We start from the raw sequence: 22257 nt of genomic DNA on the forward strand, positions 1-22257 counted from the left end.
TCATGGGTAAACAGTGCCATCTATAGGTCGGAAAGAAGGGCAGAAAATAGTCGGTCTGCCTCTTTTTCTATTTTTATTTTCAAACCATACATGGCAAATACATGTAAATCTGGGGAAATAACCGGGATTGTCATGCTCTAAAAGGCAAAGCAAAATATCTCAAGGAAAATTACTTAACACGACTGACCAAAACAATTTGGATGTAACGTCGTTCTATGGATCATATTGACCGCAAGGTGTCGCTAGAAGCACGACCTAATGCTGCATACGTGGCAAAGACACGGTGCGTGTCAGTAGGAACGGCAGGTGCACATTCACATAGAAGTAGGCTACCTACAAATTTCCATTTTTACCTATTCGACATTAACTCGCATATTGAACAGTATAGCGTGACAGATAACTGAAGCAATGTACACTTCAAAATAATATGTTGGAAAGAAATAAACCTTATATATCCTACATTCTAAACAAGTTGTTTTTGTGACATAGAATGTTGAGACGTACAGTTCCACTAAAAAACGGCACAGATTGTATCAAGAAAGAGGCGGGGCTTAAATCAAATCATTCTTTAATTTGCTCACATCATCTTGTACTTTAGTAAAACCACATAATCAGGACTGAAACGCAAAACCAAAAGCGATTCATTGTGCATTTTTTATTTTAATGAATTATCATACGATGGGCAGGATAAGGCCTACACGTACTGTTTGACATGTGAAAGGCTGAACATAAGTGAAGCTAATAAATCACAATTATAATCCAATACTATAGCCCAGTGATCATATAGGAGCCACGTCGAGATATTTCACTGTGACTTACTTCCCCTTCTCAATAAATGACTGAGATGGATAGCATACCATTAGGATTTGAAAGTCATCACCAGTATGGCAATACTTGGACAAAGCAACGTGACTGTGACACATATCAGACCCGTGGAAACCAAACAGTTAGACAGTCCATGGACAATATAATACTAAGGAAAAACAGGGTAAGAAACCAGCCTACAAGAAACGACGCATGCGCAGGGGAATGCAGCCAGTCCATGTAAGCGACAGCTAATTCATAGTGGCATCAAAAGGACGATTTATACTTCTGTAATACATAAAATAGACAGATATTGTGTTTTCTTCCATAGGTTCCGGATTAAATAACGCAAGGACATGATAATATCTCGTGGTCGAACGGCAGAAGTAGCCTACACAGAAAGAGATTCAAGAAAACAGTGGTGGGAGTCTATTAAGTGTCCGGCTTCTCTCATTATCGTCTTCCTCTTGCACTGGGTTCCTACTTGCTCTGGGGTCCGACTTGCTCTGGGATCCCACTTTCTCTGGGGTGCCCTTCGAGCACCCGGTGAACTTCATTAAGGACAAGCCCTCCGCCCTGAAACACATTGCAGTTGGTATATTTTTTAATTTATGGAAAACGTATGGACGATCATCATTTTCTCATGTCCTAACATAACCACCGTGCAATGGGCTAAACTGGAGAAAAAATATCTTCATGATTAGCTTTGCATGCCATGCATTTCATTCCAGGGCTAATTGGCCGAAGAGTAGGCCTATGCAAAATTCTTGACCTTTATTCAAACAGTTCCTTTAACCTATGAAAAACGATACAATAATAATTTAATCGTTCTCACCATTGTCCGTGCTGCGAAGCAGGACCGCCGGAGGTTCCCCAATCATCATCTTCTTCTTCCGTCTCCTCCCATCCACTCGCTCCTCATCTCTCCCATCACAACATGTAGATGATGTAGGACAGAAATACAAGCGCCATGATAGCGAAAAACATCAACATCAAAATGTCCACCATGATGACAATGTGTGAGCACGCGAAGGATGCGGAGGAAAAAACCGGCGATCCTCGACGTGTGAAAGACCCCGACGTAGATCGGCACAGATCGGAAACAAGCCCTTGCAGAAGCTCCTCGCCTCCGCCCCCCCCCTCCTCCCCACAGCCAGATGAGTCCAGGTCAAGTCGGATGGGGAGTAGGCCATTCGGTGAATACCAATGCACATTAAGTGTGTGCATTGGCATGGCCTCACGTCATCCTACTACTGCATTCTTCATGCATTATAAGCCTATCTTGTGCCAAATGATAAAGCATTGCAATCCCTTCGTCTGCAGTAGGCCTACAGATGAGCGCTGCTAGGGACGCGATCTATCCGTGTATGAGCGTGTATTTCACGTAAAGCCATACTGCTCACTTAAGAAATATAATTAGACTATAGAATAAGAATATGTTAACTGATAATTGATGTTCCTGAATGTATGAATCTCAGAATTGCATTCGGTCAAGATGCAACCCCCCAACGCATGACGTCGCAGAGACAAATAGTCTGAGAAAAAAAAAGACATTTTATTGAATCTGCAGAATCATAAGTACAATTTGAAGTGCTGTAACAGGGCAACAAGAAATGACGTCAGGTCCTCAGACTCCATCGTATTCTCCAATCGGACACCCCGTGAACAGGTGAGTGTACACGCGGTCATCAACTTTTTTTGTTAAAAAATATATCAAAACAAACCCATTTAGGATGGAACGCGCACACAATGCATTGGAGTACAGGGTTGGGTATGGTGGATTACATCGTTTTGTATCGTAACCGTCTATATAACCGGGATCACAGGAGCAGGGAATGATTGATCAGAAACCTAGAAGGCCTATCAGGGGTAAGCAGTGAGGGAGAGGAGAGGGGGAAGGCTGTGTGCTGCAGGATGAGCAAAGACACCAAAAAGAGGGAGGGCGACCGGATGGCAACCATAGGACCACGAGACAACATCGTGTTACAGTAGAGGGGGGGTTCCACGGTAGGAGAGCATAGAGCGTAATTGGCGCAAAAACAAAATAAAATAGGTCAACACCTGGACTGACATCTTGGTCAGTCCCTCACTCAACAGGGTGGTGTCGACTTGTCAGGGCGGGAAGGTTGAGGACTTCCCAGTCTTGGTACACACACCCCGTCCCTCACGGCATCTCCATCATCGGTGCTTATGTTTGGCTACACCTTTGGCACCACGTGTCAACCACATTTACAACGGCAACCACCAAGTTCCAAGGCGGCAGCTGCTTTTTAAAGAAGCAATACTAGCATTTATATTTTCATCTTGGATAAAAAGAAAACTATAAAAAAAAAAACACAGTAGGCCTACATTTTGTTTAATTTCTTCATTTCCGAGGCCAAACCAACTATTTATTCTTTAGTCACCTTAAAATCGCATTTCTGGTCCAGTTGTCTGGTAGAGGTGGAATGCAAAACACAAGGCATGCAACACATTTCCTCTCTTCTGTGCAGCCATGTTGAGCTGGGCTGTGTTCAACGTCTGTTCATATTGAACAATGCTGTCAGAAGCCATTAAGCGTCGCCACAGAAAACAAAAGGGCACGAATATTCAACGCTTACTTGTTTTGACATGTGTTGCACCACACTACATTTCCCACGAGTCAACTGTTCTAAACCCACATCACATCCACAAACCGTGAACCATAATCGTAATCTTATCAAATGCAAGCAAACCTTTTTTTCCGTTAGCACCAACGACTGTAAACAAAAAACAATCTCTAACTCCTATGTTTTCTTAAGATACATGAACAACTTTACAAAGTCCCCGTCACAGAGCTACACAGTGGGCACCTTGTTGCTTTCGATATGCGGATGCGGGGACACCACCTTCTTCTGTCTGAGAGATATCTGAGAGATTGACGGAGGTCACAGTGTCCCGAGTGCAGGGCAACTAGCAGGTGAAGGGGGGGGGGGGCAGCAGTGTGTACACGGTCAGGGTGGGCCCCCTCCCACCCTCACCCTGCAGTCAGTAAGTAGGGAGAATTGGTTGTGGGCGTTAGGTTTTGACTTGTGGATGGTTAGTTTGAATTACAATCAGCTCGCGTTTGAATTATGTTTTCAAGTCGCCCCAGGATTCAGCCGCTGTGTAACCATGTGACTGTCGCCCTTTGACCTTTAGTGCTGACCGAAGGGTTGAGTAACATTTCCAAAGCAAACTTTACATTTTTGTGGTTGAATTTATTTCGTTTCAGATTACCGATTAGCTAGAGATACACATTTTATTTTGAGCCCGAAGAACAATAAAGATGATTTATGTCGCATTGACAACAAGCAAACTGCCAGTTGACTTAATTGTCAGTCAAGAGATCCAGTCGTCACCAGATGAAACTAGCCTGCCTCGGCTCAAAATTGGAATCGCTGGTTTATTATGGCATACAGTTGACATTTCTTTTATGAAAATAAGCCTCTTACAATGACACTGAAAGCAAAGAAACAAAACCAAACAAACGACATAAAAAAGGAGGAAAACCCAACACGAGAACGCCGAGACGCCCACACAACTACACACCTCAGACGCACACGTCTGCCGCAACACTGGGCTGCTCCCTCTCAAAACAAACGCACACAAAACAAACAATGGAATGCAATGACTTAAAAAACACAAATTAACATTTCACACCACAGCCTTTGTGCTTTTGCCTTCTTGAACCGTGTCCAATCTAAAACGGTCTCTCTGCAGGACTGGGGAGGTGTCCCCCCCAACCCGCCCCCGCCACGCCCCCGCCACTCCACTTCCTGCTTAAGATTTTTTTTAAAAGGCAACAAGGACCACCGCCGTAGTAGTGACAGCGGGTTGCTATTGGCAACCGTCGAGTAGGATGAGAGCGGTGTTAGAAAGAGTGGAAAGGGGTGGGGAACGGGGTTAAAACAGAAGGAGAGGTTGCACAGGTGACTGCTACTGCTCTGACAGGTCCCCCCCCCCCCCACACTCACTCTCTACACGTGATATGCATGATTTCGGGCCATGATTCCAGTTTTTAATCGCAATACCCACAGGGTGCCTGCTAGGCAAGGAGTTTGGAGTTTGAGATGAGTCTGAAAATAAAAATATATACAAAACCTCTCTGGTAAGACGGATTCATTCGGTCTGTCTGTGGCGACAGCGCTGAGGGTATTGTGGTCAATTCAATGGAATGTACACAAGTCAAAATAGGGGTTCCCCGCGTTGGGGACCGGCTTGGTCCACCAGTGGGGTTCGTTAGAACGCCGCCGCTCTTCCAGTACGGAGCCAGGAGCACACGGGGAAAAACAGCAAAACACCAACACAGGTTTGACTCCCCACACCTTCTTTAAGCTCCCTCTCTCCGTCTGTCTGTCTGTACAAAAGCAACTGCAGTTATCTGATACCATGGCAACTGAGTGTTGATCAGCTAGCTAGCGAGAGGTCTATAACATGATTTGTTTATTCATTCGTTCATTCATTCATTCATTCGCCCCCCCCCCCCCCTTGGCAATGTTGTTTTTCTTTTGTTTTCGTTTGAAAGATTGTTAGCGCTACAGCTAGGATGCGAGGTGGCAAACCGCGGCTGGAGCCCGGACATAATAAGACGTATGAAGGTTACTCCATTTAAGACTGTTGAGTATTTGGCAGCGCAAAAGGGAATGATGCCACGCTAAGGGGACAGAGGAGGGACAAACTTCCAGAAGGGAAGACGGCCAAAACGACAGAAAGAAAACAGCACAGGGACAGGAAATAGACGCATACAGAAGGAGGGGAGGGAGGGAGCGAGGGAGGGGGGGGGGATGCAAAAGGGGGTCGGACTACTAGTCAGGGGTGGGGGTCACAGGACAGACAGGAAAACAAGAAATCAAAACAAGAGAAAGCAGTAGCTAGATGAGATGGCACTGGGCTTTTCATATTTCCCCTCCTCCTTCACTACCTTCAGCTCTCTCCCCCTCTCCTCCCCCTCTCCCTCTCCTCTCCCCCTCCTCAGATGGCCTCTACGTAGTTGGCGGGCAGCATGCCCCGCTGGCCGGTGCGCTCCACGCGGCCGTACATCCAGCCCTCGTCGATCTGCTGCACCTCCAGGATCATGTCCCCGTCCACGAAGGAGACCTCGTCCTCGTCCGCCGCCGCGTAGTCGTACACCGCCCGGTAGCGCTTCTGGAGGAGGGAGGAAGGCACGCACGCACACGCACACGCACACACACACACACACACACACGTACAACAGACAGACACACAGACACAGGACCCGCCGACACACACACACACACACACACGTACAACAGACAGACACACAGACACACACACAGGACCAGCAGACACACACAGGAACATATGCACAGGGACAACAGACAGACACGCACAAACACACAAACACAACACAAACAAACACATGAACAGACAAACACAAACACAGACACACACACAGGATCGACACACACACAGGATCGACACACACACAGGATCGACACACACACAGGATCGACACACACACAGGATCGACAGACACACACACACACACACACACACACACACACACACACACACACACACACACACACACACACACACACACACACACACACACACACACACACACACACACACACACACACACACGTTGAGTAATCTTTCTTTCCAGAATGTTCGAATTTAGTTTTGAGGATTGTGCAATACGAACCGTTCAAATGAACCCTCCAAATGAAAGCAAGTCTCAGATGGGAAAACTATTCCATTTAATACAGGGACAGAATAATTGTTGAATTCAATCATGCATGCTTGAATTCATTGTTGCAACTAACTAATTTCTCCTACGGGTGATTAATAAAGTTTTATCTAATCTAATGGATTGCATTTCCCTTCTCAGCCTCTAACAGGTTTCACCAGCTATGGCGGCTTATCACTGCCAAGAATGAAGCACAAATGCTAAAAAAATGATTACACATGTATTGTTGACGCATGAGTCAGTTGTGCGCTCGCAGTCATTTTTCCCCTGCGACTTTTGTCACTGAAATGCCGCCCTAACCAGAACTCTGAATGAGACTGGATACACCTGCTAGGAAGCTAGCCCCCGTGGGCAGGCTGAGGCCGGAGCGGCGGCGGGGGGGGGGCAGAGTACCTACCCCAGCGCTCGGGGGCGGGGCGGCGGCGGCGGCCTGACGGACCGGCTCCGGGGTCGGCTCGTAGTGGAAGTTCTGAGACGGTGCAGCCTGCTGGTAGCCTGCTGTGGAACGACCAGGAGGACAGAGTTAGAGAGGTGGGACACACACACACAGAGAGAGAGAGAGAGAGAGAGAGAGAGAGAGAGAGAGAGAGAGAGAGAGAGAGAGAGAGAGAGAGAGAGAGAGAGAGAGAGAGAGAGAGAGAGAGAGAGAGAGAGAGAGAGAGAGAGAGAGAGAGAGAGAGAGAGAGAGAGAGAGAGAGAGAGAGAGAGAGAGAGAGAGAGAGAGAGAGAGAGAGAGAGAGAGAGAGAGAGACAGAGACATGTGGGGAGAGAGAAAAGGAGAGGGATAGCGAGAAAGAGAAAAAATTTGAGAGAAAAAGAGAAAGATTTGGAGAGAGACAGAGAACCTGAGACAGAGAGAAAGAAAGAAAGAAAGAGAAGAAAGAAAGGCGAAAGAGAAAGAGCAAAAAAGAGAAAGAGCAAGAAAGAGAGACTAACGATTATGTATTTAGTGTGAGCCTTGTGAGTGTGGCGTGACCCAGACAGCCTGACAGATCCCTGTCCGTGATGTCCTCATGGAAACCACCGCTCAACTCCGCCCGTCGCCTGACCCTTCATACCTTATTAAACGCTTGATAACTGGAAGAAACATCTTCCATTATTGATGTGGAAAAGTCGAAAGAACGGCAACAAAACTGAAACCGTGCCCAAAACATCAACCCTTCCGGCTTACTCACAGAACTATCGACGCTCCCACTGTATCCCTCCCATTACTTCCATTATGAGTCTCCCATGAAACACCTGTTCCATGTCAGCTGCGGCCCCACAGTAGCATCGAGTGACACTTGATACTTATGTGTCAACGAATGACGAATCCTTTGACACGCAGAGTCTGTTGTGGTTACCAGCTGATCTTTCAATCCACTTTCCCTCCCATCCCCACCGTCACAGCTCGCAGGCTCAAACCAAGCCCCTTCCCTGGGTGTCATGTCCTCCGTCCCTCACTCCATACGTTCATAGTACACCACCAGGTGTGACCCGTGGTTAGCCGTTACAAGCCGCTACGAAAATGTGCAGCTTCTGCCATCTCAGGTGGGCGTGTCCTCCTAGATGTGTGCTGGATAGACCGGTCCACCGGCCTACCCAGTGGACCGTGGCAAACGTTGCTCATCTAACCGTCATACATCTAGGTAACATCGACAACATGTCCCCTTTAAGAGCGTTGACACAGGCAGGACCCCCAGGGTGAGACGGAGAGACGGAGACGAGGAGCAACGGAATACCGAGGCGGAGCGAGCCGAGACGTGTACACCTGGTGCCTGGCATTCCCTCGGTGCCGCTAAGCCCCTCCACAATGCCTCTTCCTGTCCGGACGCTAGCTGGAGGCGGCCGGAGCGCCAGCTAGAAACTACCTGAGAGCACCCCACCACCACAGAACGATAATAAGCAGGCTTAGGTTGTGCATGGGAGGCAGGGGAGAGTGCTTTGCGTCGTACTACCTATGAAACGTCGCCTGTCTGTCTGTCTGTCTGTCTGTGTACATGTTGTTTCTGTGTGTGTGTGTACATGTTGTTCCTGTGTGTGTGTGTGTGTGTGTGTGTGTGTGTGTGTGTGTGTGTGTACACATGTTGTTCCTGTGTGTGTGTACATGTTGTTCCTGTGTGTGTGAACATGTTGTTCCTGTGTGTACATGTTGTGTGTACATGTTGTGTGTACATGTGTGTGTGTGTTGCTTCTCCTCCCGTTCCCACAGATGGACCTCAACGACAAACAAGAGTCCCGTTAGCCCAATCCGGCATGCTAGTGGGTTTTTAATCATCATCATCATCATAACCATAATTTAATCTTAATTAAAAACATCTGTCCTTAATTAACAATCCTTTTCCTTCTCATAAACAACCCTCATTTTTTCCGACCACTAAAACGTCACACTTAATAAACCCTTTGGCCTGGATTGACCCCCAGGGACTGCCCAGTGCACTTTCCCACCGTTACAGAACGCTGTTCTGGGGAGCAGTGATGTCAGAGCGGGGGTGGTGGAAGAGGGGGTGGGGGGGGGGGTGGGGGTAATGAGTGGATCCACTTCCTGGAGTCTTGACACTTCATTACACGTCTTATGTAAGCGTGAAGTTCTGGACGTCTGCAGCGAATGTCCTGAAACGGGGTCACGGCTCAGCGAGGGGCTCCACCAACTGGTGGTAACCCAGCACCCGGCCCTCCGGGCACTGGGGGGCCCGCCTCACTCAGCGCCCACAACCAGGGCCAGGCCACGGCTCAGCTGCTGCTGCTGCTGCTGTTGTTGTTGTGGTACTTCCCCTGGGAGGAACGGTGCCAGCTACAACGGACATCATGGACGGGACCCTGAAACCAGTTCCTCAAACTCGTTTCAGGTCTACCTTCTTCGGTTCCAGTTACTTCTCTGCGTGTGTCCCCTCATGTTATCTGGCTCGCGGGGTTAGAACTAGTGGCAATACAGTCACAGTGTGTGTTTGTGTGTCTGTGTGTCTGTGTCTGTGTGTGTGTGGTACCTGAGGTGGGGGTGCTAGGTTGATGGGGCGGGGCTTCCCCTCCCATCCTGCTCTTCTCGAACTCCTCATGGTACTTAATCTGAAAATGAGAAAGGCAAACAGCAGTTGTAATTTAACGCTTCGGTGCAGTTCCTCGCACGGCCACCAGGTGTCGCCTACGCACGCCCCCGCCACACTCGTCCTGGCCAGGATAGGTGGGGCATGCTCGCTCTGTGCAGCAGGGCTCCTGGAAGCAGCCTTGCGCTAACAGGAAATGACATCGAGACCAGAGGCAGTGCGAGGGCTCAGAGAGTTGCATAGCAACGTGGAACGACACACAGAAGGGAAGGTGAAGTCAGAAACGAGGAAGGCACTCGCTGGCGCGACGCGGTGAAAGACACCAGAACGATAAAATCACCCGCTAGGAAACAGAGAGTCATAAAAAAAAATACATGACTAAGCGCGTAAAAAACATCCCCCAAATAGGTTAGCCCGGCCCACAGTTTCCCCGGTGAGCGGACGTAAAAACCCTAAAACGAACCCAAACAATTAAACGACACGTCAACAACAAACGTGTGGTCAGGTAAACAAACGTCCGAGCCGACTACTCTACTCCACATCACACCCCAGTCGGGGCGGCAGCACAAAGGCCGCATTCAGCGGTGGAAATAACAGCCGGACAGGGGGGGCGACCGGACCAGGCTGGGACTGAGGGAGGCCTCTATGAGTGCACTCACAACTCCCCAGCCATCCTCCACCACCCCCCCCCCCCGCGTGCGCTTTTCCGGCTGATGATAGTGGACCCGACTACGGCCGCCTCGGTCAGATTTATAGCCCTGATGCAGCCCCCGCCAGTGAAAGGAGCCACTGTGTGAAGCTAGTGTGTGTTCTCTCTCTCTCACACTCACACACACACACACACACACACACACACACACACACACACACACACACACACACACACACACACACACACACACACACACACACACACACACACACACGTGGAGCAGTGCGCGTTGGGAGACAGAGAGACGACAGTCAGTGTTATGAAGTGCAATATGTTGAGTGAGACCGCGGTTCCCAGCATGGTCTGGCTATGTGAGTGTGTGTGTGTGTGTGAGAGGCTGTGTGAGTTTGTGTGTGTGTGCGCGGGTGAGGGTGTTTGTTTGGAACAGTCTCCAGCTTGTTATACGCCTCGCTAATCACTCCGAAGAAAAAGGGGCAGAGAATAGAATCCCAGGCAGGTAGGGGTTGGTGAGAGATGAAGAAACGACAAGTCAGGGTTGTGTCACATAAAGCGGGAGGAGGAGGAGGAGGAGGAGGAGGAGGAGGAGAAAAGAGACAAATCCAGACAGACATGAATGTTAGAGAACTTTCAACTCTTGGCATTCAAAGAAAGGAAATATACTCCTAGCTATCTTTTTTGTACACAGGGAATGGGTTAACCTAGCGATTGTTAGGGTTTGGCACTTGGTTCTATGAACGTCCTTACTGTACCGACAGCGATATACTGTTGTTACATTATACAGCACTAGTGTTTATTACACTAGACCAGGGCGTCGGGGGTAGGGTTTTAGGCGTCTCTCATTTCAGTTTTTTCTCCCGTATATTTCCCGCGGAAACTAAATGGCCCATTATCCAATCTAGAATGTTCTGCAGGGTCTAAAGACCCTGCCCTCTGGAGTCGGTGTTTAGACAACATCCCCGTCATGCCGGTTCATGTGGGTACGCCCGCGCCTATCCAACACGCACAGCGCATTGTGAGCATGTTGGTTTCCCTACGCCGTGCCGGGGCTGACGTCCTATGAAAGCAGTGATTACCCTTCACATACACACTAATTATGTCATTAGGAACGACAGCGAGGCGCAAGGGGCGGATGTATGTTCGCTGTGTGTCCATGTCTGTCTTTCCTCTGTGTGTGTGTGTGTTTGTGTGTATGTGTGTGTCTCCCTGTGTGTGTGTGCGTTGTGCGTGTGTGCGAGTGTCCGCCTCGGGGTGTGTGTGTGTTAGTTTGTGTCTGCCTTTATGTGGGGGTGTCTGTGTGTGTCTGCCTATTTCTGTTTCTGTGTCTGTCTGTCTGTAGGTGTATATTTGCATGTATGTGTGTGCATGTGCATGCGCATGCGCGCGTGTGTGTGTGTGTGTGTGGATGAGTGTCTCAGAGGGAAACAAGGGGGTGGAGCAGCAGACTAATCTGTCCCATTGGAGGGGGTAATGACATTTCATATTCACAGAGAAATGGTTTATCAATATCTATTGGCTGGGGGAGGCCTGACCGAGTTGTATAAAGTGAGGGGCGGCTTGTTTTCATTGTTGGTATTTTTGTGTCTGTTTTCGTGCTTTTGTGGACAGGGCAGTGCAAAGAGAAAGGAGCAGAGAGAAAGGAGCAGAGAGGGAATGACAGTGTGGTGCCACAGGGGGGGATTCGAACACAGGTCGCTACCGGGCGTATGGCCTAGGTGATAAGTGCATTCGTGGGGTGAGCCTCTCTACCGCGTTGAGCCACTCAACCGCATAATCATTTCCATAAAGAACCATAAAGGATACAGGAGCTACGTGGGGGTCAATGGGTTGAAGTTAGAGCTAACGAGTTAGGGCTGATACGTCAGTACGTTCGAAATGAACCCCCAACCAACAATCAAATAAACAACCATCAATGTGGTACTGACGTTTGTAAAACGTCAAACGTCAGTACAATCTGGATCGCATTATGGATCCTGGTAAAAAATTGATTGTGAAATGCATTACATTCCATACAAAACCACCTGCTACAGCCATACATGCTTGAGATTCCAAACATTTTCCACTTTCACTAAGTGGAAGTTTTTGTACGCCAGAGAATGCTAGAATAACTCGCACGGGGCGCTACCAAAGTTTTTCTTGGCCCGTAATCTAGACCCTTGGCCCAAAGAGGCCAAAGGGGAAATGGAGAATGCCCGACTGATCCGACGAGCCATTAACGCAAAGAAAACACAACGTTTATGTTAGAAACGTAAGACATTTTACGGTGGTATGCAGGGAGCATTCCTACGTCCGGACTCACGTTGCTGATGTTGTCCTGAGTTTTCTTGATTCTCTGCATCTCCGGTGTGTCTGCCACCACACTGAAGCCCTTCCCCTTGTTCTTCTCAAACTCCTCCTTGTAGAGAACCTGCCAGGGGAAAAGGGGAAAGAACGGAAAAGAGTTAAAAGGAAGTTGCACCAGCCATAACAGGAAGGCGGTGTTTGAATGGAACAAGAATGGCACTGGGGTGTTTTGTCTTCCATTGTACAGTGAGATCTACCCTGCAAGCAGATGGTATGAATGGGTTTGAGCTGGCCTAAAGAACAGAGCGAAACAAATTTGACATATTGCTGCACAAACAAACCAATTAAAAGAAAACTTTGGGATTGTTCAACCAGGACCCTGTCTTCCAAACATGGATTTCGGGTGCAAGGGACAAATCCGGACAACGATTGTTTGAATTGGCCCGGCACTGAGCAAGAACGAGCAATGAGCAAGAGGTGTAATCTTCGATTACGGACTGAAACGCAATCCTTTCGGGCCGTAGCTCCACGTCAATCTATGTCCTCTAAAAGTTTGCTTTTGCAAACGGTCCCACCAAGTCTCGCTCAAGGTACCACGAGAGTTGAGTCATTGCAGGAAGAGAATAGGTAGAAATGTGAGTGAGCTTGTTATGTTGGAATACAGAAAGCGTAGTTTAGTGTTATCTCAAATATTTGGGTGTAGGCGAGAGTTGAGATTGTAATAACAGTAGCAAAATATCCTGCAACAATGAAACAATTCAGAGAGTTCAGCGCAAGACATGAAGTTCACACACCCTCGAAACCATGGAACACTGAATAAGAAACAAGTAGATTTAAGTTATCTGCACAAGGTGGATAGTTTGCATCTCAAAAATGTAATGGGCAAAGATGAAATGGACTTGACTATCAAGCATCTGTTGAGATTTAACAATCAGCAATATGCAGGTTCCAGGTGTCTCTCTTCTGGTTCATAACCATCACTTACTAAACCAGATTGTTACACAGGTCAGGCCTGAGGTAATCGAGGCGTTCCCGTGGAGCTCAGAATAACTAAATTACCAACATGGTGACGATTGTGACTATGAGGTAGATTTACTGAGCCCCGCCCGCTTCCTTTGTCTCTCTCTACTTCGGTGACTGACTTCCTGTTTCTGGCTGCAGGGGACTGAGGGCCGTTGATGCAGGAAATGCTGACAGCCTTATACGGTCAGACAGGGGAACGCCAAGACAAGCAGAACCTGTGTGTCCCATGACTGTTTGAAATCACGGTGACAAGCTCACTCCGTCGAATCAGCCAACGTCTACGCCTCTGTACTGCACCCAGCACAGGAAGAACTCTGCATATTCAGAAACATAAAAGGCCAGAGGGGTAAGGGGCTCCAGCCCATACTGCTATACTGTAGGCGCCGCTGCAGTTAAGCAATGACTAATGACTTCCTGCGCTGCGTGCTGACTGACTGCCCCCACTTCCTGTCATCATTAAAGAGGGGATTGTAAAGCCTTGCGCAATCACTTCCCAGGCTCCCAACCCCCTGTGGTGGCTCCTCCTCCTCCTCCTCCTCCTCCTCCCTTCACCTCCTCCTCAACCCCACACAGCCACATAACGTCTGACACAGCCCTAACAGCGTGCTGACTGACCGGACACCAAACGCCCAGCAGTGGCTGGACCCGCACCGCTGACCGTGAGTCACGGCTGCATGCAACGCTGGGGCCAGTACGAGGATGAGTGCGCCAGCATTAGCGCGAGGGCCCCGCCCGGGGTTCAGTGAGTCAGCCGCTTGATCCCCCCCCCCCCCCCCCCCCCCTGTTCTTCATCTTTACCTCCTCGACGTGTAATCTCCGCCTCTCCCATTTAACACCACCCCTCCCCGTTTTCTTTTGTCTGTCTAGCCCCGGAATACGCCATTGCTCTTGCCGTCCAATCGCAGCGCTCCGTTCCGTGCCCACCCACATTTCCCCCCTCCCCTGATCAGTGTTTCTCCCTCCGCTGCCTTTTCATTCATATTTTACAGTTAAGGCAGAATGCGGAGTCCCTTCTCGATCTGAATCCCTCTCCGTCTGTTTGACTCTCTGTTTGACACTCTCTCTCTCTCTCTCTCTCTCTCTCTCTCTCTCTCTCTCTCTCTCTCTCTCTCTCTCTCTCTCTCTCTCTCTCTCTCTCTCTCTCTCTCTCTCTCTCTCTCTCTCTCTCTCTCTCTCTCTCTCTCTCTCTCTCTCTCTCTCTCTCTCTCTCTCTCTCTCTCTCTCTCTCTCTCTCTCTCTCTCAGGCCTTCCACTGGAGTCTTCCGTTCCCCCGGGCCTCATTGCTTTTCTTTCATTCACCACCCCGATTCTGTCCCTCTCTCTCTCTCTCTCTCTCTCTCTCTGTGTCTCTGTCTGTTCCTCTCCAGTGAAGTCTCGTAATGAGTTATGACTAACCTCTCTACCCAGCTACCATAGCAATAAGGTTCCCCTGGCAACGCAGCAGTGGCGAGGGGCGGGGTGAATGGACCTAGTTCCCAACACATGGCCAGCAACTTCCAGCAACAACACACCCTCACAACGCCATAACCGCGGAATCAACAACACTGCGCTCATGTTCCGGTGGCAAGAGGCAGATATTCATGTTTCCGACCTTGCTTTACAGACTTTGCATACTGTAAAGAATGCAAATATTTCCGAGGCAAATGCAGATATTTCAAACAAATAGTAATAAATAGCCTATTTGTATGGTTATGAAATCCTAACAGAGACTGGCCATGCAAGGTCAATAAGACATGAATGCATCATTAATGTGATATTTATTCACATTTATACATGGTGCGCATTAAGACAACAGACACTTATTTACAAAATCCCCTCACTCTATAATCTCATGTTAGAGCGTGTTAATCTCATTGGTTGGGAACGGCAACATTGATGGTTGTTTATTTGATTGTTGGTTGGGGGTTCATGTAGAAAAACACCATCTGTGCCTGATCCGATCCGTGACCCCATCTTGTGCACACACACACACACACACACACACACACACACACACACACACACACACACACACACACACACACACACACACACACACACACACACACACACACACACACACACACACACACACACACAGAACAGCCCTGCAGTGCTCTTCGTAACCCAGGCTCTCCTTGGAAATTCCTGTTTACCCTACACATTTCCACCGCACACCCGACACATGCCTATATCACGGTCTAAATCACAATTTATGCACCAAAACGGAAGGAAGGAGGGCGTGTGTGCTTCTGACAAGATTAACGTGGGGGTAATCTTGGGAGGAAGGCCCAGTGTGGCTACACAGAATCCTAGACGTTCCACAAATCGCTGCTCCACGCATTACAACCACCCATGTAGCCGGTGCCAGTATTTGGAAATTGTGTAATTCCCTCGCTCTGCGAAAGCGGAGGAAGGCTCGGCCAAACCGGTTGATCCAGAGGAATCCTCGAGACCTGCCTGCGATCGTAACCCTACTGTGAGCCAACCTTGTCACATTGTCAACTAGCAAGAGCGCCTTCAGGCTGTATAGTCTAGGGGTCAGGTAGGGTAGAGGTTGAGAGTTCTGCAGACTGTGTAGTCTAGGGGTCAGGTAGGGTAGAGGTTGAGAGTTCTGCAGACTGTGTAGTCTAGGAGTCAGGTAGGGTAGAGGTTGAGAGTTCTGCAGACTGTGTAGTCTAGGGGTCAGGTAGGGTAGAGGTTGAGAGTTCTGCAGACTGTGTAGTCTAGGGGTCAGGTAGGGTAGAGGTTGAGAGTTCTGCAGACTGTGTAGTCTAGGGGTCAGGTAGGGTAGAAGTAGAGACTTCCGCTGAATGTATAGTGTAGGGGTTTTGTAGGGTAGAGGTAGAGAGAGTTCTGCAGAATGCAGAGTTTAGGGGTCAGGTAGGGTAGAGGGAGTTCTGCTGACTGTATAGTTTAGGGGTCGTGTAGGGTGGCGGCAAAGAGAGCGCCTGCAGAATGTATAGTTTAGGGGTCAGCTAGGGTAGAGGTAAGGAGAGATCCTGCAGAATGTAAAGGTGAGGTACAGAGAGCTGCCCAGCTCCCCATCGGACTGGTTTTTTAATACCGCCACAACGCGTGACCCAGTTCCGACGGGTATTTTGGTCTGATGAGCTGTGTGAGTTCGGAGCCTACATTTGGGTCTCTACGATGGTGGGTTCCGCGGGATAAGCTGCAGCAAATAACTTATTTTGGGACCTAAAAAGAGTCATCTAGGTTGTACCATTGCAGAGGACACGTGTGTGTTTGGCTTTATGGATCGGATCTCCACACAGAATGGATCCATTTCCAGGAAACAGACAAATGAAAATGAGCTGTGCGTCAGTGGAACCATTGCCGTCTGAGGTCAACCTAATATAAATGCAATCGGAAAACATGCTTGTGTGTCTGTGCGTGTGTGTGTCTGTGCTGATGGATGCTCACCTGACTCTGCATCTTGGTCTGCTCTTTCAGGCGGCGGTTCTCAGGAGTGTCTGCCACGGCGGTGAAGTTTGTCTTGGGGTAGTGTCTGAGGAACACAACCACAACACAGCGAGCACGGTCACACAAAGCACACACACTCACGTGCACGCACGCACGCACGCACGCACACCTCACCCACCCACCCGCATTCCCCGCCAAGCCTGCACGATGCATTGCCCCACACCGGTTTGTGAACAAAGACAGCAAAAACAGACAGGCCTCCAAACAGTGCACAGTGTGTGGGAGACGCAGGGAGCCGGTTTGTTATTGGAGGGGGTCTCTTCCGGTGAGCTCCAGGGTCCCCCCTGTAGAATAAAAGGCCTTGTGACGCAACACACGGTGCCCTGTGTGAGGGAGAAGAGGTGCGGGCAGGCCGGGACGTGTGGGAACCACTGCTTCCAGGTCGGAGAGGCACGGCCAGCAGAGACACGCTAAAATAACTCTGGACAACAAATCTGCACACAGTGAAAGAGCTCGGAGCGTGTGTGTGTGTGTGTGTGTGTGTGTGTGTGGTGGCGTGCCGGTGATGTCATCAGCCGCGCCTTTCAGCAGAGCGTGAAAACGAGGCCCTCTGAACCGATTTCAGGGGATTCTCGGTGAGTACCGCACTCCCATTAATCTCATCAAGGTGCAGTCAGACATCAGTGTGCGACTGGACACGGCCAATAAGCTTGTTCTCTCTGGTTCTGGTGGGTCGCTGACTGACTGCTTTATGGAACTATTTATTGACGCTGAGCCGAGAGACTGTTTACACAGTAGACGCTGCTCTGGACGAAGATCAAGTTCTACATTCATCCTCCCGCAGAGACAGGTTCACCACGGTATCAGGGGCAGTTAAAAAAAAAACACATGGCCAGAGTCTAGTCAAAAACCAATGGGCTTCTCAAACTTAGCTCACATAAACTTAGCAGTTGTAGAAGTCCAAACTAGGGGCCTCCTCTGTGAACTCGTTCAACTATGGAAGTAGGACATTTATCGTTTCCAAGATGACAAAGAACATGCCTTAGTTGTTTCCTGGACCATGAAACAAGTCGACAACAAGGAAAATGGATCAAGTTCCTTAGATTATCATTTTATGATCGTAGATTGTTAACAAGCACGTCGACCACTGTGAATAATAAAGATCACAAACTTTGTGGTCTAATGCAAGACACTATACCCTAATTGCAGCCAAATTAAATTCAAAGCTCAAAATTTCAAACCCCCTTCAAACTCTTATCAGATCCCGCATGTTTCTTAACAATGTTTAGCACGTCCGCCAATACTCGCAGAACAAAAGGCTACTTTCATATCAGCTCAAATCAAATTCAAAACGTCAGCTGCTGCTGCTGTTTGCAACAGCACCATGGATTTTCCTCAGAGAGGCTAGCCCGACATTGTTGGGTAATGGATGTTTGTATACCATCTGAGGGGATTTATTTATAGAGTTGGGTGTGACTGGATTGTGGTGGTGTGGCTCAACGCAGCCTGGCTTTCGTAGGAGAACATCACTTGGGGCTGACCAAGAACTGTATAAAAACTTGTATACAGCCTTGTTATGTATACACATATAGTATTATATTACATACAATATATTATATGCAAGGGATAATGTAGCACTATGACCCTGTAGGGGTTCATTTGTGATTGTGTGACCTGCTAATAACTAATGTTCATTATCCTTTTTATTGCACAGCTACTCCGTAATGAAATCAATAATCGGACAGAATGTATAACAATGAATTATTTTATTGATTTAAAATCCTCTAGTAAAAATTGTCGGAAAGATTCTACGTTTGGAAATTGTGTCCATGGCAATGATCTGTTATTCATAGTTGCGGTCGGATATTAAGAAAAATACAGAGTGGTGCACGCCGGAGTTGACCCAGCAGGATCGAGTTCTCAACAAGGCAGTGTAATAAATATGATTAATGCATGAGCCCTGTGTGTGTGTGTGTGTGTGTGTGTGTGTGTGTGTGTGTGTGTGTGTGTGTGTGTGTGTGTGTGTGTGTGTGTGTGTGTGTGTGTGTGTGTGTGTGTGTGTGTGTGTGCATGCTTGTGACTCCTCAAATCAGACTACATGTTAGTTAGTATCACACATTGGTCAGTGGCATTCCAAAAAAACAACTCAGGGCCGTCATTACGTACTGTAGAGATGCATGATTAACGCCCAGTTCAGATCAAAGATTCACGACGAGACATAACGGCTTCAGAACATCGCAGAGAACGTTCAAAGGGGGGGAATGATAACGGTACCGTAGGAAAGATCACTGCGTTGATATTCGCTTTACATGATGCCGAGAAGCAAAGGGTTATCAGTCACTCTCCAGGTGAATAGATATAGAAAATGCTGATTAATTTACCACCCCTGGCCTAACGTGATCAGCTAGCTTTACTTCTGCAGCTGACGACCTGAAAGGCAGAACGTTACCGTGCGATCTGTTGCAAGCAGTCTCGCCGCGAATCTTCGATCTAAAATAGGCTTTACATCATGATGCTGGTCACGTTGGAGGCACATGCGTTTTTACACACACACACACACACACACACACACACACACACACACACACACACACACACACACACACACACACACACACACACACACACACACACACACACACACACACACACGGCCTACTGTGGAGGGGGGAAGGTCTTGAGTCAATGCCGGAGCAGGTGGCGTTTCAGGCTAGTCCCACCCTCTTGTCTTCTGGAAGTAAAGTTCCAATGGATCATTTGACAGACGTTGGAACACCAATGTTAGAACACCATGTGTATTGCTTAATAACCCAGCAGTAAAAAAAATAAGCAAAAATCGTTTACTTATTCATTCATCTTGAAAGATGAGCCGTCTAATGTGCACTCTGTCCCTTTCCCGCTGTGCCTTCTCTTGGACTCTGCGTCTTCAACAAACATTGCATCACATTCTCTATTTTTTCAGTGGAATAGGATCGGATCCTAACAGGGTAAAGATCCTTAAAGTGGCATTTGAAGGAGGTTAAAGCTTTAGCTGAAGTCGAAAATATCTTGACTGAAGCGGTTATCCATAGCAACGCTGTGTTGCAACGTCTTCCATTACGTCACTGCTACATTTTTAGCCAACACCAAAAGGTTTCAATAGGTTTGGTTAAAGACGCCTCAATGTTTACTGTTTAATGTGTTGTAATTTACTACATTATTTCTTATTGGACAGCACAAAACATGTTGCACTCTGTTGATTTGTCTCGTCGCTTAGCAAGACTAAGGCCCATCAAAGCAAAGCTGAATGGAACCACATTCTCAGAAAGTGTGTCATCAAAATTAGGGTATCCATATTGCACAATTTATACACCTGTATGCACTCTGAAACACCATCAAAACCCATTACAGCCTCTAGAAGAGATATAGATACATATTGCTTCTCTCTCTCCAGTTCCAGTTCCGGTAATAGCAGGAAACCTGGCCAGGTCTAATATGAATAGCGGTAAAGGGTGGAGGCTCTCCATCTCTCTCCCTTTATCACTCTCTCCATTATTCAGCCGTTGGCAGAGAGTTTACGCAAGATAATCTGCGTTATAAGAGGCCATACAGGAGCATGATGAAGCAGTAACGTTACATCAAGTCAAGGTGTTGACATCTTTTAACGCTGCCGACTTCTTTGAAGTCCTGCGGTTTCTTTTTAAGGAACAGCGTCTTTGCATCGAAACAAGGCGCTAAAATAAGACCTCGCAGTGCTGCCGGCTCTCCTCGTCTCCTGAGGAAAGGAGAAGAATTTTTCCAATCTACATCCGCCCTCCCAAAATCTCCAAGCGCTCCTCCGTGACTCTGCCGTCTAATCAGGGCGTGTCTCATGACAGGGGGGGGCGGGTGGACATAATGTATGAAAACACAAACAGTCCGCAGCGTTTAACCAGGGCAGATCCTGAGACCCAATGATAACTCTGGCCAGTGCAGAAGCTAATAACAGAGTGAGAGTGGCTTCTCCTTTGGGGGATGAATCTTCTTCTAATGGGTGTTTACACCAACAGAGCTTGTTTCAAACAAACGGAAGAGAGTCCAGTAAACATGGTGGGCTGGGGTGCCGGCGGGGGCTAGTAAGTGGCCATCTAGCTGGTCTTTGACAGGATTGGGAAATGGCAGACAAGGTGGAGAGGGTAATTCTATATGGAAGTGATGGAGGTTGGAGAACACCTGCCACAGGCTAAAGCACTGACCTAGATGTGCAGGACTAGGCGCAGATACGCCGAAGGAAAATCGCTTCTTGAGAACGGAGGAGGGTCGCAGTATGTGGTTGTTTATTTCGTCAAAAGACTGGACGGCGCAGTCTTTTAAAACTGATTTCACTCGCAGACCTCTCATATAAATGAGCATATGGGGGCTTTACATCGTGACAGCGTTAGGAACTTCACGTTTGATCACTCGAGCGCAAAGCACGAGTATGGTGCAGATGTTATTCTTTGAAATCTCTGTATTTGCGAAACATTTCTATAAGCCTCTCTGGAAAAATAGGCCTCAGTGACGGCTTTGGTTCTTAAAATCGGGATACAAGCCACGGCTGTATCCCTTGTTGATATTTTCACTAGTAGGGAAATGTTGTTAAAAACCCCAAACACAAACCCTTTTACCGACAGGGTTCAACATAAGCTGTCAACAATGCCAGCAGGCCACGATTTGACACCATGGAGCAGAACATAACATGTCAATCGACTCCCTTTGTCGTTTCCTTGTAAAACTAGCGTGCACATGCGCACACACACAGACAGAGAAACCATCGCTAGCTTTACTACGAGCCCTCAGCTTTACTATGAAGTCGGATTCCACGGATTCCTCTCCGGTCATCAGAGCGAGGGAGTGAGAGACTGAGAGAGTGTGCACGAGGGCTCGTGCCACAGTGTCAGTGGCGAGGAATCCAAGGAATTTCTTTTGTTGACCCTCCGCCTCTTCCCTAAGGGGGGGGGGGGGGGGGGGGGAGGGGGAGGGTGGGGTACTGTCTCCACAACACCACACACACCAGCACCAGTTCCTTCCTGTAGGGTGGGGTGGTACACGTACACAGAGTCAAACACAAACACGGACAGACACCGCGGAGGGAATCTGTGGAGAGTCGGTTTTTCGAGGACGCGCCGCTGAAAGAAATGACAGATTGAGTCAACGTGTTTCACATGTGGGCTGCAGCCCCGTGCACATGATGCCAGCATTGCATAATAACGTAATTACACCAACACACACACACACACACACACACACACACACACACACACACACACACACACACACACACACACACACACACACACACACACACACACACACACACACACACACACACACACACACAC

At 48.3% G+C, this 22257-nt stretch overlaps 2 protein-coding genes and 1 long non-coding RNA gene across 3 annotated transcripts in view; all 3 read right to left on the reverse strand.

Annotated features, from left to right (window-relative positions):
• Positions 1-1391, reverse strand: part of arhgap23a (Rho GTPase activating protein 23a) — a 30465-nt gene extending 29074 nt beyond the window's left edge. Inside the window, 1 exon segment of the mRNA XM_030342626.1 lies at positions 1289-1391. Coding sequence (XP_030198486.1) covers positions 1289-1391 — 103 coding nt within the window.
• Positions 1392-2338: 947 nt separating this feature from the next.
• LOC115558970 (LIM and SH3 domain protein 1) overlaps positions 2339-22257 on the reverse strand; it is a 29565-nt gene continuing 9646 nt past the window's right edge. The window contains exons 3-7 of the mRNA XM_030377542.1: positions 16919-17003; positions 12510-12617; positions 9484-9562; positions 6915-7015; positions 2339-5949 (exon numbers count right to left, since the gene is read on the reverse strand). Of these exons, the coding sequence (XP_030233402.1) occupies positions 5776-5949; positions 6915-7015; positions 9484-9562; positions 12510-12617; positions 16919-17003 (547 nt within the window). The 3' untranslated portion in view covers positions 2339-5775. The remainder of the gene's footprint in view (positions 5950-6914; positions 7016-9483; positions 9563-12509; positions 12618-16918; positions 17004-22257) is intronic.
• On the reverse strand, positions 18668-22255 carry LOC115558977 (uncharacterized). Its single transcript, XR_003979394.1, has 2 exons — positions 19763-22255; positions 18668-19649 (listed from the first exon to the last, which is right to left on the reverse strand). It is a non-coding gene; the product is annotated as an uncharacterized LOC115558977 (long non-coding RNA).

The sequence above is a fragment of the Gadus morhua genome, chromosome 2 (genome assembly GCF_902167405.1).
Source record: "Gadus morhua chromosome 2, gadMor3.0, whole genome shotgun sequence".
Classification (NCBI taxonomy): Eukaryota; Metazoa; Chordata; class Actinopteri; order Gadiformes; family Gadidae; genus Gadus; species Gadus morhua.